General features: G+C 35.0%; 1 protein-coding gene across 4 annotated transcripts; it reads left to right on the forward strand.

Annotated features, from left to right (window-relative positions):
- The first annotated feature begins 175 nt into the window (after window positions 1-175).
- Window positions 176-14,148, forward strand: ZNF800 (zinc finger protein 800). Of its 4 annotated transcripts, none has more exons than XM_009332022.1 (5): window positions 176-286; window positions 2,498-2,593; window positions 6,227-6,370; window positions 9,359-11,120; window positions 12,522-14,148. In XM_009332022.1, coding segments are annotated over exons 1-5 (2,064 nt in total). In that variant the 5' UTR covers window positions 176-225; the 3' UTR covers window positions 12,523-14,148. The 4 variants fall into 4 exon arrangements, with proteins under 4 accessions (XP_009330297.1, XP_009330295.1, XP_009330296.1 ...); XM_009332020.1 differs by having other exon boundaries at window positions 12,526-14,148; XM_009332023.1 differs by having other exon boundaries at window positions 188-286; window positions 6,227-6,280; window positions 12,526-14,148.
- The last annotated feature ends 942 nt before the right edge of the window (window positions 14,149-15,090 follow it).

A 15,090-nucleotide genomic window follows, 5' to 3' on the forward strand; every position in this document is an offset into this window, starting at 1 on the left:
GTTGCAGAGGGCGTTGTGAGACCTGCTGTAAACAATGGAAACTTTCTCCTGCGCGAGGGGTGCCGCTGACTCCTGGCCTGCTCCGGCGGTGCCGTTGTAGGAAGTGGGCGTGCGAGGTGAGCGCTCTCCCGAGCCGCCTGTTCTTCGGGGGTGACAGCTAATTTGCTTATTTTAGCAGAAACGAGCTGCTGGATGTAGAAGGAAAGTAGGTCGTGCGCACGGAAAATGCCTCTAAGGGACAAGTGTTGTCAGACTGACCACCGTCACCATGGATGCTGTGAACCAGGTGTGTGATGCTTTGGCTGTTTTACTTAGCTCCTTCGTTAAAAGCTTGGGGAAACTGTTGTGATGTTGCAAATGTGCATCGTTAGTGACAGTTTTGGACGTAAAAAGTTTCTGAATTTTGTTTGGGAGTGTTTTTTTGATATCCTTGAACTGTCACGTTGAAATTATTTCAGGAAGATAATTTCTCAGTTCCTGCAGGATATGCAGTAATCCCCAAGCCACCACATGGACATTGTATGCAGTGAGCGGAGGAAGGCAAGAAGTTGTGTAAAACAACTGGCCTTTTTCTTTCCCAAAAGTGTAATATTCTGGATTTTTTGTAAAATGACGTTTCTGGCAATCTCTTGAATTCGCTGTTTGTGTTTTTACTTTACATCTTCTCTGGTGAGCTCTGATGAATTTGAAGATCTTATTCTCAGAGGAGAAAAAAAACCCCAAGTCCTGAAACGGCGGTTTGCATTCCACTGCTGTGTGACATGGAAGATACCATCAGTGGGAAGTATAATGAATACTTTGAGGGTTCAGCCAACTTGCTAGATTTTTTTGTAATTATTCTGACTACTGTTCTAATTGGTATCCTAAAAGGAAATCTGGTTCCTTTCTTGTTGGCTTGTTGTAGAGTTTGTTGTTTGGATGCTTTCACTTGTGTTTTGAAAAGAAAGGCATCAGTTTGGGGAATTAATAGTTGAAAGCGTGAGCATGGCAACTTTCATAATGCTCCTTTAATTAAATGTAATTTGAAAGTAGGTATTGTTCGGCTAGTAGAAACATTTCTTTGTGTTTAAGATGAAATGGTTTTGAGTTGTTCTAATGCTTTATAAAAGCTAAGATACTTTTCTTGCTTTACAAATAACAGCGATGTGTTATGTCTGCTTCATGTATGTCACTCCTCTTGATGTCAGTGGGTGTTGCACATGCATGTTAGAGGCAGTATACAAACCAAAATATACCATTTTGAAGAATAGGGAATAGGCTGGTAGAACACAATATGTCATTGTGTTAGAGATCCCCAAACGATTAGCTGATTTGTAATGGTTGTTATGTGTTCATTTATATAATAGTATATTATGGGGCCAGCATAGTTGGGTGGAGTGTTCATTCTGTCGTTCTTAGACTGCTTTTCTTTCTGATGTTCTTTTCAGCTTGAATTTATAACCTTACATCTTCTAGAACAACTTTCCTGTCAAAATGTGTTTAACTTATTTGTACTTAATATTTCTAAATAGTTTTATGCTATGCCTCTACTGCTCTTTATCAAAAATAAATTTCTTAGAGATGGTCAGTGCTTCATTTAAAAATGGAAACCTTACAATGGGATTAAAAATGAGACCAAATGGATAAGGTAGGAGCCGATTTATGAAGTTCAAAGCTAGTTATTTTGTCAATAAGACATTAAAAAGAAGACTTAACTAATGATTTTGCAAACACATGCTTGAATAAGTGCTCTTACTCATTTAAATTTGTTTTTTGCTCTGGGCAAAGCTTAATTGCCATATGCATATACGGCAATGGAATGCTATTAATTTTCATATGCATGAATACTATGTATTGGAATAACTAATAATCATCCTGATAAATGTTTTAGTTTCAATAGATTTGACAAAGATTGTGATGTGGAATGAAACTTCAGAAATAAGGTATTACTTCAGCAGTTTGCTTGAACCAGAAGCATTTCTTGAATGTGGTTTTACTGGTTAAAAGTAAAAAAAAAAGCTATTACAATAGCTTTTTTTGGTATATACTACGTAGTTATGCTTGTGCTTTTTTCTGATCATTGCTACTTTAAATTTGGATTCAGTGCTTAGGTGCGTACTGGCAACACTAAAATCACATAGTACGCTGCAAAGTATAGTATTTGGTAATGCTTTTTTGTACGTCTGTTTCCGTTTGAATGAGGGGAGTCAAGTAGATTGACTAGTGAGTTAATTTGGTTTTATGTATTTATATGGTTTTGTGTTTGATACACGTAGCTTTGAATACACATTTTCTTTAAATAATCAAAATGACAGCAAACTGTCAGGTATCATGGCTGGAAAATCCAGTATTGACTGTTTTTTAATTCAATGTAGACGAAAATTTTTGAGTAAGGCAACTTTTACTGTAGTCCTGGTCTTTCTTTTTAGCTAATTTACTGTATGCACAGAAAATCCATAACTTAATAAAAATCACCTGAGTGTTCTCTAATGACTTATTGTCCTTTTATATATTTCAGTGCATCTGTTGGAACCTGGTGATCCTCCGTTATTACAGCAGCCTCTGCAGACATCAAAATCCGGTATTCAACAAATCATTGAGTGTTTTCGATCAGGTATGAAACTATGTCTGACTCTTAAGAAGTTCATTACCTTGTTAAAAGTGTTGTATATTTACTATATTAAAATAACGAACACCTGACTTTCTATGTATTTGCAAACTATTTGTAGGTTTTTGGAATTAGGTGCTGTTCCTTTTAGTAAGGGTTTTCATATAAAGTAGCGAAGATACAGCTCCTGCTCTATAGTTATCTTTCAAAAACATTAAAAATTAGTTTGTTGTTCTTTGTGTCATCCCCCCTGCTGTTATTAATGAGTTTATCCTAAAACTCCTGAGATGGAGAGAAAACTTAATGTTTACCTTGAACTTTTTAGAATTGCTTTATCGTATTACTTTTAAGGTGTTCCTTGATTGTTTTCGGGACTTGCAATATATAGCAATGAACCTAAGAATAACAACTGAGCATTTGGGTGAGCATGCCAGAGATGATTGAAACCTTTAATGTTTTCTAGCTGTTTCTACGCTTCTGATATGGCAAACCAAACATTTTATTTTCACAACCCTTGGTGCAAGAACACAGCAGCTATTACAGAAATTAAAGCGATGTCTTTAATGCTACTATCTATATGTTTCTAGATTTTTCCACATAGAGCTGTTACATACATTAAATGTTTCAAGTGTAAATCATCGCTGCTATGTAATGGGATGCATGTTTGGGCTGAGTCTTGTAAAAGGGCACAATATTTAAGTTCTCCACTAGCATTTCAACAGCTTAATACAAGAAGAAAAACTGGATGTAAGAGTCATCATTAGTAACCTTTTTTAGTTTGGTTGAGATTGCTTAAGGCCTCAGATATGCGTGGCAGGCTTCTTTTGCTTGAAGCAGATTAATGGAATCTTTACTGGTAATAGCATGAACTAGTTGCAAGTACTCTTCTCTCTGGGCTACTTCCAGATTGTCCTCACTGGCAGGTGTTAAATTGATAGCTTACCTTGACATCTTCAGTCATTTGCACCAGGGAAGTTGGACAGAAGTCAGAAGGACTTAGACCAAGATTTTACTGGTTAGTTTTGAGCAAGCGGTATTTCAGTATGGAAAGAAACTATTTTGATTCTTGTGGTAAAGAAATAGAGATTAAAGCCAGCATATTGTCCATAACTATTTAAGCGGTTTTAGCAGAAATTTCTGTCATCCAAAGCATTAAGAATAACAGATGAATTTGAATCTGAATTTTTTTTCTAAAAATGAAATTGTTTGCTAAAGGCATAAACATTGGTTATTACATATACTTCACTGGCAGAAATACCAATGTTCTGTACCAATTTCTTGTGACTATGATGTTATTCTAGCATCAACATTTACAAATATTAACAGAATTTGACAAAGTATCACCTGCCCCAATTAGATGTAACTGCAAAATAGAGAAGGCTTCAGTAAGCTGGAGGCGGCATATGCTGGCAGAAGACTGACTGCTCGTTGCCACAATCTGCGGTTGGTGAAGAATATGGAGATGATTATTTTTTTTCTCTGCCTGCTGTGTCCACAAAACTAGTGGATGTTTTAAATTTACTTGCTGTTTCCAGAAGTCCCTAAAGGTCTACAGTTTAATTCAAAAGGACCAATTATTTTTTTACTCCCACCAGTGAAAAGCTTCATAGTTGCATAAGAATGGTTTGAAGCCAGGGTGACTACCGTGTCATCTAGTCTGACCTCCAGTATGTCATAAATCCTTTAATCTCACCCAGTAATTCTTAAGCCCAATAATTTGGATTAGACAAAAACATTTCAGTCCTGAGCAGAAAGAGACTGAAATATCAGTATAACAGGAGAGAGAATGAGGGACTTGTGTGTCCCTTGATTGGGAAATAGTGGAGAATTAGATTAATTTTTTTTGTTTGTTTGGGAGAGGGATTTGTAGCTAGGACAGGCATCAACAGCATGGCCAAATTTTGGTTTATTGTGTGCTATCACCAAATTGGAGGCCTTTTGTTTGAGTCATCGTTTGGTAACTTACTGGAATTTTATCTACATGGAGCATCTTCAGTTTTGTTCAGCTAGGTTTTTGTCAGTGGTTTTCTTTATATGCAGAATTTCAAACGCTGGTTGGTGAGATCCGAGTAAACAACTTGTTTTTGGGGGAGCTCTCTACAATTTCTAAATTTGGGGTTTTCACTAAATCTAAATATTTGTCCAGTAGTCTGTTTGTAAAAATACAGGTCAGATGAAGGTGAGGTTAGTAACACTTGAAGAAGGAGCAGTGAGAGGAAGAGACAAGAGGCTAGGGCTGTGGCCCAGGAAAGGCATAGGAGGGGACAGAAACTGGACGGTAGCCTCAGATAGTCAAGTTTGGGTCCCATTTTTAAGCAATGGTTGAAGAAGGAGAAGACACCGTGCTTTGCTAAAACTCGGTTGTAAAAAATTTTGTACTACTACTATTACACCAAGAAATGAAAAGTTGTCTTGGTAAGGCCCATTCATACTGAAGAACTATTAGTTATTATGAAATTACTAATATTTGAAAGAGTTGCATTTAGGAAATAGTTCTGGAGTGTGACTCTGGGTTTGATATTTAAAAGGAATTCTTAAAAGAAGTGTCTGTGATGACAGAAAACTTGAACTTCTATTTCAGCTTGAAGACTATCTTGATGCTGTTTCATAGTTGTGTGATATTATTTACTCTTGGTCCAGTTTCATTATATTCTGGCTTGTTGGACTAATTTTGATTGATTTTGATTAATTTTGATATATTCCATTATAAGAAAAAAATCAAGATAGAGAAATTAGCTGAATTTGGTTAGCTAGTGTTTCTTTCTAATTTGGAGTGGGTAAGTATTAATCATTTAGTAATCCATTGCTAACCGTAGGCATTACGTTCATAATTTTCGTGAGATGAGAAATGAAGGAGTGGGTTTGAAGTGTAAGTTAAAGAACTAAAGGATTCAGAGAATAAGTAAGGCAGAAGCTGGAATACATCAACAACGCTAGATCAAACTGTGTCTGTGTTTTTTTTTTTTTTAATATACAATGTATAATAGTCTGGAAAACCTGCATATTTTAATAGAAAAGTTTCTGACTTAAATTATATGTATTTTCCTTTCAGCAGGCTGAAAATATGTCTACAGTACTACTTTCTTGCCTAAGCATCATCATCTTGATCTTGGGTCAGATACCTAGATGTAGTAACGTTTCTTGACCTGTTAATTATGCTCTTTGTTTTATTGTATGCTTTAGTTTTTTGCCTTACTGGGTGCTTTACATGAAATAGCTGTATATATCTTGTTTTCTTAGCACTGTTGGATAAGCTTAAAGAAAAAATACTGCAGGCTTCTTTAAATGCTCTAGATGCTTATTCTTTCCTGTTGGGCAATTGTATTGCAGCAACCAGATACTGTAGTGTGGACTCTGTCCTAAAGTTAGCTGTTTTTATTGTAAATCATCACGGTTTCCCTGTAAACTGTAATGTGTGTAATCTTTGACTTCTACTTTTTTTTTTTCAAAGTAGCCTTGTTTTTATAGTGAAACTTGGAGTATGTATCATAAACTTACAGTTCAATGAAGTAGTGTTAACACAAGATAAAATACTGTTATAATTGCCATGTTTTAAAATGTTTCCACTTTCATGGGATGATGTGAATTTAAAAGATGAACAGAAAACCTTCCTTAAGTGTAATGTTTCTTTTATTACAGGAACTAAACAACTTAAACATATATTGTTAAAAGATGTGGACACCATTTTTGAGTGTAAGTTGTGCCGGAGTCTCTTCAGAGGATTACCAAATTTAATTACTCATAAAAAATTTTATTGTCCTCCAAGTCTCCAGATGGATGATAGTAAGTCTTACTAACTGAAATATTTAATAAAGCTATCTGAAGTTGAGAAACTTATCTTTCTGTACCATTTATACAAACACACTAGCAACAAAATGCACAAAAAGTGGAATTAAATTTCAATAGTAACATATGTAGATCACTTTTATGGTAGTAAAGAAGCTGCAGCACTGACTTAATATGCATTAACAACTGAGACCTATGTCAACGTCATAATTTGATAGCTAGTTTATACGTCCGGCCTTTCAATGAAAAGTGTCACTGTTAACACTTTTTATTCCTTCTTCCCCTTTTTGTTTCCTGGCTTTCCCTCTTTACTGTGAAAGATACGGAAAAGTATGCCAAAGGACTGGGAAATGAATCTCATAGAAAAGTGTGGATCGAACAAGGCTTTTCAGTTTTAGATCAGCATAGCTCTGATGGACTTCAGCTGGATCCTGTAAAGTGGCTTGGATCAATATCCATAATTTTCCCCTGTACTTGGGAAGCGTTCAGTGTCATGGACGCAATCCTTCCGTCTTACTCATTATGAAACACAGACTAAAAGTTCACCCTTTTCTTTGAGGAAGAAAATAATGTGCTTCAATAATACTAACTCCCACCGCATCATCTCACCTTACGCTGCTTTAAGATATTCTATGTGATCATGCCTAGCCCACCACCTTTGTTGTAGAAATTAAACTTTATTATTAAAAGAAAGTAACTTAAATAATGAGGAAAAAATAAAGATGAATATTTTTATGGAAAAAGAAATTTATTAAAGTCTCATTCCAGTGATGACTTTTTGTTGATCTGAGTTAAGCTGAATAATTTGGAAATGTGCCAGCATTCAAAAATGTTTTGTAAAGCTTTCTTATTATCTTGATCTCTTGACTAGATCAACATAGGTGCAATGAAGATTTTTCTTTCCTGATTAATGCCTTCCTGCCTCAATATTTCAAAAATTAGGAATGAACAGAAATTTACGCAGGCGATTCTTTTCCCACATTGTGTCAGCTTGTGTTGTGAAAGAGAAAGTGAAAAGACTAATACTGTCACTTTCCTTAAATGAGTGTGCTTGGCCGGTTGCAGAGAGTCACAGAGCTTCTCTGTGAACAGGGATGAGTTGTATTTTCAAAGCAAGGTTAGAAGTGCATCTAACTTAGATGCAAAAGTTTATAAGCAAAATAAGATTACCCTGAGTAAAGACTTCCCATTCAGCTCCTGACTTTCTAGCCTTCATTGAATTCGCTGGTTAGCTTTCATATTTCACTGTTCACTAGGAGGGGTGCAAATGAAGAGAATAATACTACATGCTCTGAATAAAACTATATAAGTACTTATATTTTATATAAAATTATGATGATTATTGAATAAAGTGGGAGGTTTTTTCAATAAATAAAATTAAGATAGTGAATGAGAGGTAGAATAAAAGTTCAGCATCCCCATGGTGAAAAATTCCAAAGACTATTCCCTGATGACTTTTTTGAGATGTATTCTGTTAGTGTAGTCATTAAGTAGTCTGAAAAGGTGCTATAAAATAGGAAGGACTTTTTACCCATGATAAAAATTATATAGATAGTCCCATTTGAAACTGACTGCAAAAGGTGTTAAAAATTGTGTTAAAAGATGGGTTCTGAGCAGCAAAATAGCATGTATCTTGTACTGACACTCTTTTCATGTATTGCTGACAGTGTGGAAGAACAACCCTGACTTAAGTGTGGGTTTTTAATTAGCTGTTACCAGGAATCTCATCTTCAAATCATCGTGGATAATTTTGAACTGTATCATCTCAGAGCCTCACCTTTTTGCCGTAGCACCTTGGCTTCTTAGTTACGCCAGTGTAGATGCTTAGCGTATCATGCTGGGAACTAGTTCACTGAACTAATTTGGCATTTAAAAACAGGATATTACTGAGGCCTGTAAAATCATGAATGACATGAAGGTAAATGGGAGCAATCCCTTATTTTTCTTTTTTTTTTCATAATACAAAAACTGTGGGGTATCCAGCAAAATTACCAGACAGTAAAATTATCAGTATTTCTGGTAAAACAAACAAAAAACCACTGCTAAACGTTGTGGTAGCCAAGAATATAAATGCTTCAAAAGCATTTGAATAAACTTTTTGGAATCTAGGTGTATTAAAACAGTACATTAAAGGCAAACTTCAGCTTGAGAAGTTTACTGGCATCAGACAAACAAGGAGAATCCCTGTATCCTTTCTTGCTTTTTAAGTCTGCTCCAACTCATTATCAGGGCAGAACACAGGATGAACCTTTGGTGAACCTCAGTGAAGTTATTCTTTCTTAAAATAACTTCTTTGGCTCAGTTTTTACTGTTTTGAGAAATTAGTACAGTTTTTTTCCCGTGAATAATACAGGATTTTTCTGTCTTTAACATTTACTATCTTACTTTATCACTGAGCCTATTAACTGCTTTGGTATTACTAAAAGCTTTCCCTGTCCTGGAAGTTAAGTTCTCTCTTGTCTACTTACATCTTCGTGCAGTGCTCGGGTTACACAGACGTTTCATTCTTTCTTAAGGACCATTCAGAATTCACAGAGAAGAGCTCGTTTCCAGAATTAGGTTCCTTTACTGAGAATGCCTATTTCCAGCAATAGGAAAATCAGTTTCTAATGATACTTCAGGCTTAGTTGCGTACCTGCAGAGCAAGCTCAGTTGTATGATGTTATTTTTGCAATTGATACAGATTTTGAAAGATCAGTTTAATTCCACGCAAACTAATTTTAGTTTAGGTGGCTTTCACATTAGCACGCTAGAAGGGTGTACCTCCAATATTGGCTTTTAATAAAAAAGTAACTTGTACTGATGTGATAACAATGATTACTCAAAGCCTCTAAGTATAAATGGTCAGAATAATAGTACAAATACAGGATTTGTGCAAATTTGGTGACTGAATTGACACAGTGGTTAAAAGATACTTTGAAATTTAAATAACTTGAAATTACCAAATCATTAAAAAAAAAAAAAAATCTTTGCCTCTTTTCACAGACCTCCCGGATATAAATGACAAACAGAGTCAAGCCATAAATGACCTCCTGGAAGCAATCTATCCAAGGGTAGATAAGCAAGAATATGTAATTAAATTGGAACCTATAGAAACTAATCAGAATGCTGTATTTCAATATGTATCAAGGACTGATAGCCCAGATGAGAATGTAGAAAGTAGTAGTACCCCTGATCAAGCGCCAGTACAGATACAGGAACCCAGCACTGAGCAACCCAAGACTGTTTCAGCTCCAGCCCCAGTCCCAGCTGGGGAGACTATAGAATTACCTCCTGCTGATCCTGTTACAAACAAGGTGATACCTACTCCTGAAGAGCAGCCTCCAGCAGTAAATCCTGAGTTGGACTCTCTGGATAATTCTGATTTTGGCCACCAGTTAATATGTTGCCTTTGTAGGAAAGAATTTCATTCCCGACGCAGTGTACGCCGGCACATTCGAAAAGTGCACAAAAAGAAGATGGAAGAGCTAAAGAAGTACATAGAAACAAAAAAGAAACCAAATCAGTGCTCTGCAAAAGGACGAAATAAGAATGTTCTTGTAACATTAGGTAGAAGTTGTCCTGTATGTTATAAATCATTTGCTACAAAAGCCAACGTAAGGAGACATTTTGATGAAGTTCATAGAGGATTAAGAAGGGATTCCATTACTCCTGATATAGCTACAAAGCCTGGGCAACCTTTGTTCTTGGATACAGTTTCTGCTAAAAAATCTTTTAAGACCCGAAAACAAAAGTCGTCTTCAAAGGCTGAATACAATTTAACTGCATGCAAGTGCCTTCTGTGCAAGAGAAAATATAGTTCACAAATAATGCTGAAAAGGCACATGCAAATTGTTCACAAGATAACTCTTTCTGGAAAGAACTCTAAAAGAGAGAAAGGACCCAACAATACTGCCAATGGCACAGAAATAAAAGTAAAAGTTGAACCAGCAGATTCTGTAGAACCTTCACCCCCTTCCATTGCCCTTTCTCCACAGAATGAATTAAAGGGAACAAATCATTCAAATGAGAAAAAGAGCACACCGTCAGCACAGAAAAATAAAGTTAAACAGGACCCTGAAAACCCTAAATCAACTTCTAAATCAGCCACTAAATCAACCTGTAAATCAACCTCTAAATCAACCTCTAAATCAACCAATGCATCTGCTGCAGGTGGCCAGCAAAAAACCAGGAAGCCAAAACTTTCAGCTGGCTTTGACTTCAAGCAGCTTTACTGTAAACTCTGTAAACGCCAATTTACTTCTAAACAGAACTTGACAAAACACATTGAATTACACACAGATGGAAATAACATTTATGTTAAATACTACAGGTGTCCACTCTGCTCTTATGAAACACGACGCAAACGTGATGTGATAAGGCATATAACTGTAGTTCATAAAAAGTCACCACGCTACCTTGGGAAAATAACTGCAAGTTTAGAAATTAGAGCAATAAAAAAGCCAATTGATCTTGTTCTTAATAAGGTGACGAAAAGAGGCCCTCAGAGGGATGAAACAAAACAGATTGGTTCAAAACAGGATGTCACCTCTAATTCTCCCAATAAAAAGTATGAAGGAGCTGACGTTGGCATTGAAGTAAAAGTAACAAAAAACTTTTCTCTGCACCGATGCAATAAATGTGGGAAAGCGTTTGCCAGAAAAGCTTTTCTAGAACATCATAAGAAAACCCACAAAGCAAATGTATCTCATTCACCTGAAGAAAATAAAACCAAAGGCAGAAGCACAAGATCTAAAGCTGTTGTCTGGTGAGGAAAAAGAAAGTGTTTTGTCTTTTTTTTTTTTTTTTAAAAGCAAAACAAACCTGCTGCCTTTCTTTTGCTGTTGTTGATTTATTGCTGAAAACATATTTTTCTATAGATTTTTATGGATTAGCGGCTAAGGTAGATGTGAAATTTGTTTCTTAAATTTCGTTTTTAGTGTTTTGGAAAAGAGTTAATTTCTAAATTTGTCACTGTAGGAAGTTGGAATAGAATATAGATTATACTGAGTCAACTCTTTAAATTGTCTTAAGACATCTATTGTAATCAAGCTAATACACTTATATTTCTAAAATAGTAATTTTTTAAAATTAACAATACTTTTGTTTGGTTTGAATAGCTTAACCTGTTAATTAACTTCTCTGTGACCCAGTTGTAGAAGTACTAAAAGTACTACAGTAAAAGCTGTTGACAGAAAAAATCTCTATGAACTTATTGGAATTATTAGTCGTGCTTTTTTTTTGTTTTTGTTAATTTTAATGTGTATTGCCTATGCCCTGTCAACAAAAGGACATAGAGCAGTTTTTTGGAATGTAATTTGGATGCTTAATTGCTTTGGTTTAAAATCAGTATGAGTTAGGTGCCTACAAACGCCTTTAAAATCATCAAATTTAGAATTTGATTCTTTTAATGCTTATTTATGTAAGCACGGGTTTGGAGACTTCTCGTCATTTATTTTTTCAAGTGTTCGAGTCTCGTCAAGAATTTTTGTTTTAAGCCTAAATATATGTAGAAGTCTGCCCAAGAATTTTCTAAACTTCTGCTTATATGGTACTCTGGGAATTTTTTTACACTTGGAGGGGTTGTATTCGTAGTTTCTCAGTTTTCCATAGCCTTCATGTTAAAGATGGCCTATTTTTAAAAGGACCTTTTAAAAAAGGAAATAACGTATGTATGCGGTCAGTTTGTATTTCAGAATGACCGACTGATGCCTGAAGGTTGGGGGATTGTACAAAAGGTTATAATGAAGAGAGACAGTAGTGATACCTATAAGAGTTTTTAACATCCTTCTTCAGAATTATCTTAGTAGCATATTTGGTGAAAAGAAAACCAAGTATATGTGCCTTGTTCTATATTTCAACTCTGAAATGCTATTTCCCAGCAGGTAATTTGATTTGAGTTCAGCTTTCGTAGTGCATTGCCACCCAGCTATGTTAAGTTGTAATGTGGTGCTTTTGTGACTTCGTAACAAATCCTGGCTAAGTGGGGCAGAACTTCAAAAATGAACTGAGCTGGACCCTGAATTATGCTGAATTTGAGAGGAGGAGTGACTTCTGCATTTTGATCAAGAATTAAAAATTTAGCCTTATAAATTATTTATGTTGTGTAATTTAAAACAGAATTATATGGGTAAACTCAAAGTATTAATTTATTCCCATTTCTCCTCAGATAGGTTCAAGTGATGTTCGGAAAGTTTGGAGTTCATTTGAATGAAAAAGACTTTAGTTTGTTGTTGGAACCGCTAATATCTTGATAATGGTACTATAAGGAGGAAATACTTTCATAAGCTGTTGTTTTCTTACTAAATTAATAACCATCCTGACTGCTTGTAGGACAGTGCCTCCTCCCAAAACACCGAAGTAGCTGAAATGCACATGTGCTTCTAAATTAGCAGTTATCTCTATGCAGTTGAGGTTTGACACAGTATAGAACGAACTTTCTGAAATTAAAGAAGTACAGAGGCAAGTTAATGAACAGCAGCTTTGGAAGAAGATTTTGTTCCTCGTTTAGGAAATCATCTTCAGAGAGCTCCTCGTGCATACTGGTCCTCCCTGGTAGTGCTAATTGATGAACAGCTCTAACTTGTTTGTGATATCCTACTTTGGCAAATGTTGTGTTATATACTGTTTTAAATTTATTACAAATGAATGTATAAGAGCAAACAATGTAGTGTATATTGGCTGAATTGTACTAATTTTTAGTATTTGCCATAACATCAGTTTGTTCATGTTGACTAATTTCCCGGTTCTGGGACATCCTGAATTTCACTGTACTGAAGTTGCTTAAAAGATCTCCATTTTGTTTCCATATGTGGTTCATAGGAAAACTTTGTAAACATCTAGGAAGTTTACAAGAATACCCACATTCCTCTATTCTTTAATTTTTAAAAAAAAATATATACACAAGCACTTTAATGATAGTTGCAGTTTATTTTTTCAGTTTATTTTTTGAAAGATCAACACACTAATGTTAATATGAAGGTAGTGAATATTTGCTGATGTATTATAGACAGACAATCTGTGCACAACCACTTACAATGTTAGCTTATTTCATTAAATATTAATAAAAAGGGAGGATAGTATGGGAGAGACTTAAAATACTTTTTCTCTCAAGATCATGAATGACCACTATAGGTAGCACTTGACTTTGTATAATTTGGAAAATGTTTTAGATGCCTTTTTTTAACCTTTTAATCAAGATTGTAGTAAAACAGTCGCATGCCTACCATTATGAAATTCTTGGCAGGTTTCATGCATCAGTGGTTTGTTTTGGTTTTTTTTTTTTTTACTTTTTAGAAAATATTTTGTTTAGTGATTTGTGTCAAATTGCTACAATTTGAAAGGTATTGTACATCAGAAGAAATACCATGTTTTTTATATAGGTTCACTCCCTTACTTAGGGAGGTGCCTCGTGTTCATATATACTTTTTGTATAAAATATATCTAAAAATGTTGATCACAAGATCAGGAGTAAAAATACTTTTATGGATAGAGAAATATTTGGCCCTGTTAGTGCATTGCACTAAAAATACTGTGAATGGGAACTGGACTGTAGCTGTTGCTTAAAATGTTCTATATTGAATGTACATGCTTTTGTTTGGATAAATGTACTGTATTTGATGGAAAATAAAGCAGAGTGGAAATCACTTTTAAGTGTGCATAAACAAAAAGATGTCGTGTTTGTAAACCTGGAATATCTATTGCTCCACAATCGGAAATTACAGTGTTTGCATTTTTGTATAGTTTTACTCTTTGATCACTGAAACTAGTTGTTTGTAATATTCTGTTGTAATAAATGTTTTTTTTTGTTATTAAAAGTTTGGCACTTGTGGAGTGAACACTTCTCCACACTGATGGTTGACCCTTGCTATATTTTTAGAAAACGCTCTTGATACTGGCTTTTTGTTCCTTGTAAAGGTATCTCTTCCTTAACTGAGCAAAGCTTGCATTTATTATCCTTTTAAATCAAAAGTGCACATTAATGTTGAAGGAGATAGGCTATGCTGCTTTTTTTAATAAGAAAATAGGGTTACCTAGTTTTGCATTGCAAATAATGTTGGTGGCCTTCTAATGTTACTTCTTTTTTATGGTTGGAATATAAGAAAAGAACTGCCATTATCATTGTTTATTCTTTTGTGAAGGAAGACGTCAAGCTATTTATGTAAGTGCATTTTAACTAATGTTCCTGAATGCCTGTGGATTAAGATTAGGAAATTAAAATGCAGGCGTAGCGATAGAATAACTGTTCATTTCTCAGCTAATCCTGTGGTTTCTGCTGTCCTGGGTAAGTGTGCAGTCTGCACCTTGAAATACGTGACGGTGGAGTTACTCCTATTTCAAAGGTAAGCTTTCTTCTAAAGGATCTCCAATTCTGCATCCATATAGATAAACAGAGCTACAAAATTGTTTTGTTCTACTTAAAGCTTTGGGTAGCGTATTTCTTCTTAAAGATGTGGCTTAATAATTCATAATTGCCACAACTTTTTTTTTTTTTAGTATCTTCCCATGAGGTTAAATCTACTGGGTAGCTCTTTTGAAGTACAAGTCTCCTTTTCATTCTGACTAGTGGAATAGCTTTGTTTTCTCTTCTTCCAATAACAAAAATAAATGATTTGGTTATGATGGACTTGTTCAATTTAGTGATATTTTAATCTTTCCATGCAGTCATCTTGATTGGGAGGAAACAAATTTGAAGGAAGGATTGCTAATTATTGCCTTTAATTCACACAATACATATT

The sequence above is a fragment of the Pygoscelis adeliae genome, unplaced genomic scaffold (genome assembly GCF_000699105.1).
Source record: "Pygoscelis adeliae isolate BGI_AS28 unplaced genomic scaffold, ASM69910v1 Scaffold49, whole genome shotgun sequence".
Lineage (NCBI taxonomy): Eukaryota > Metazoa > Chordata > Aves > Sphenisciformes > Spheniscidae > Pygoscelis > Pygoscelis adeliae.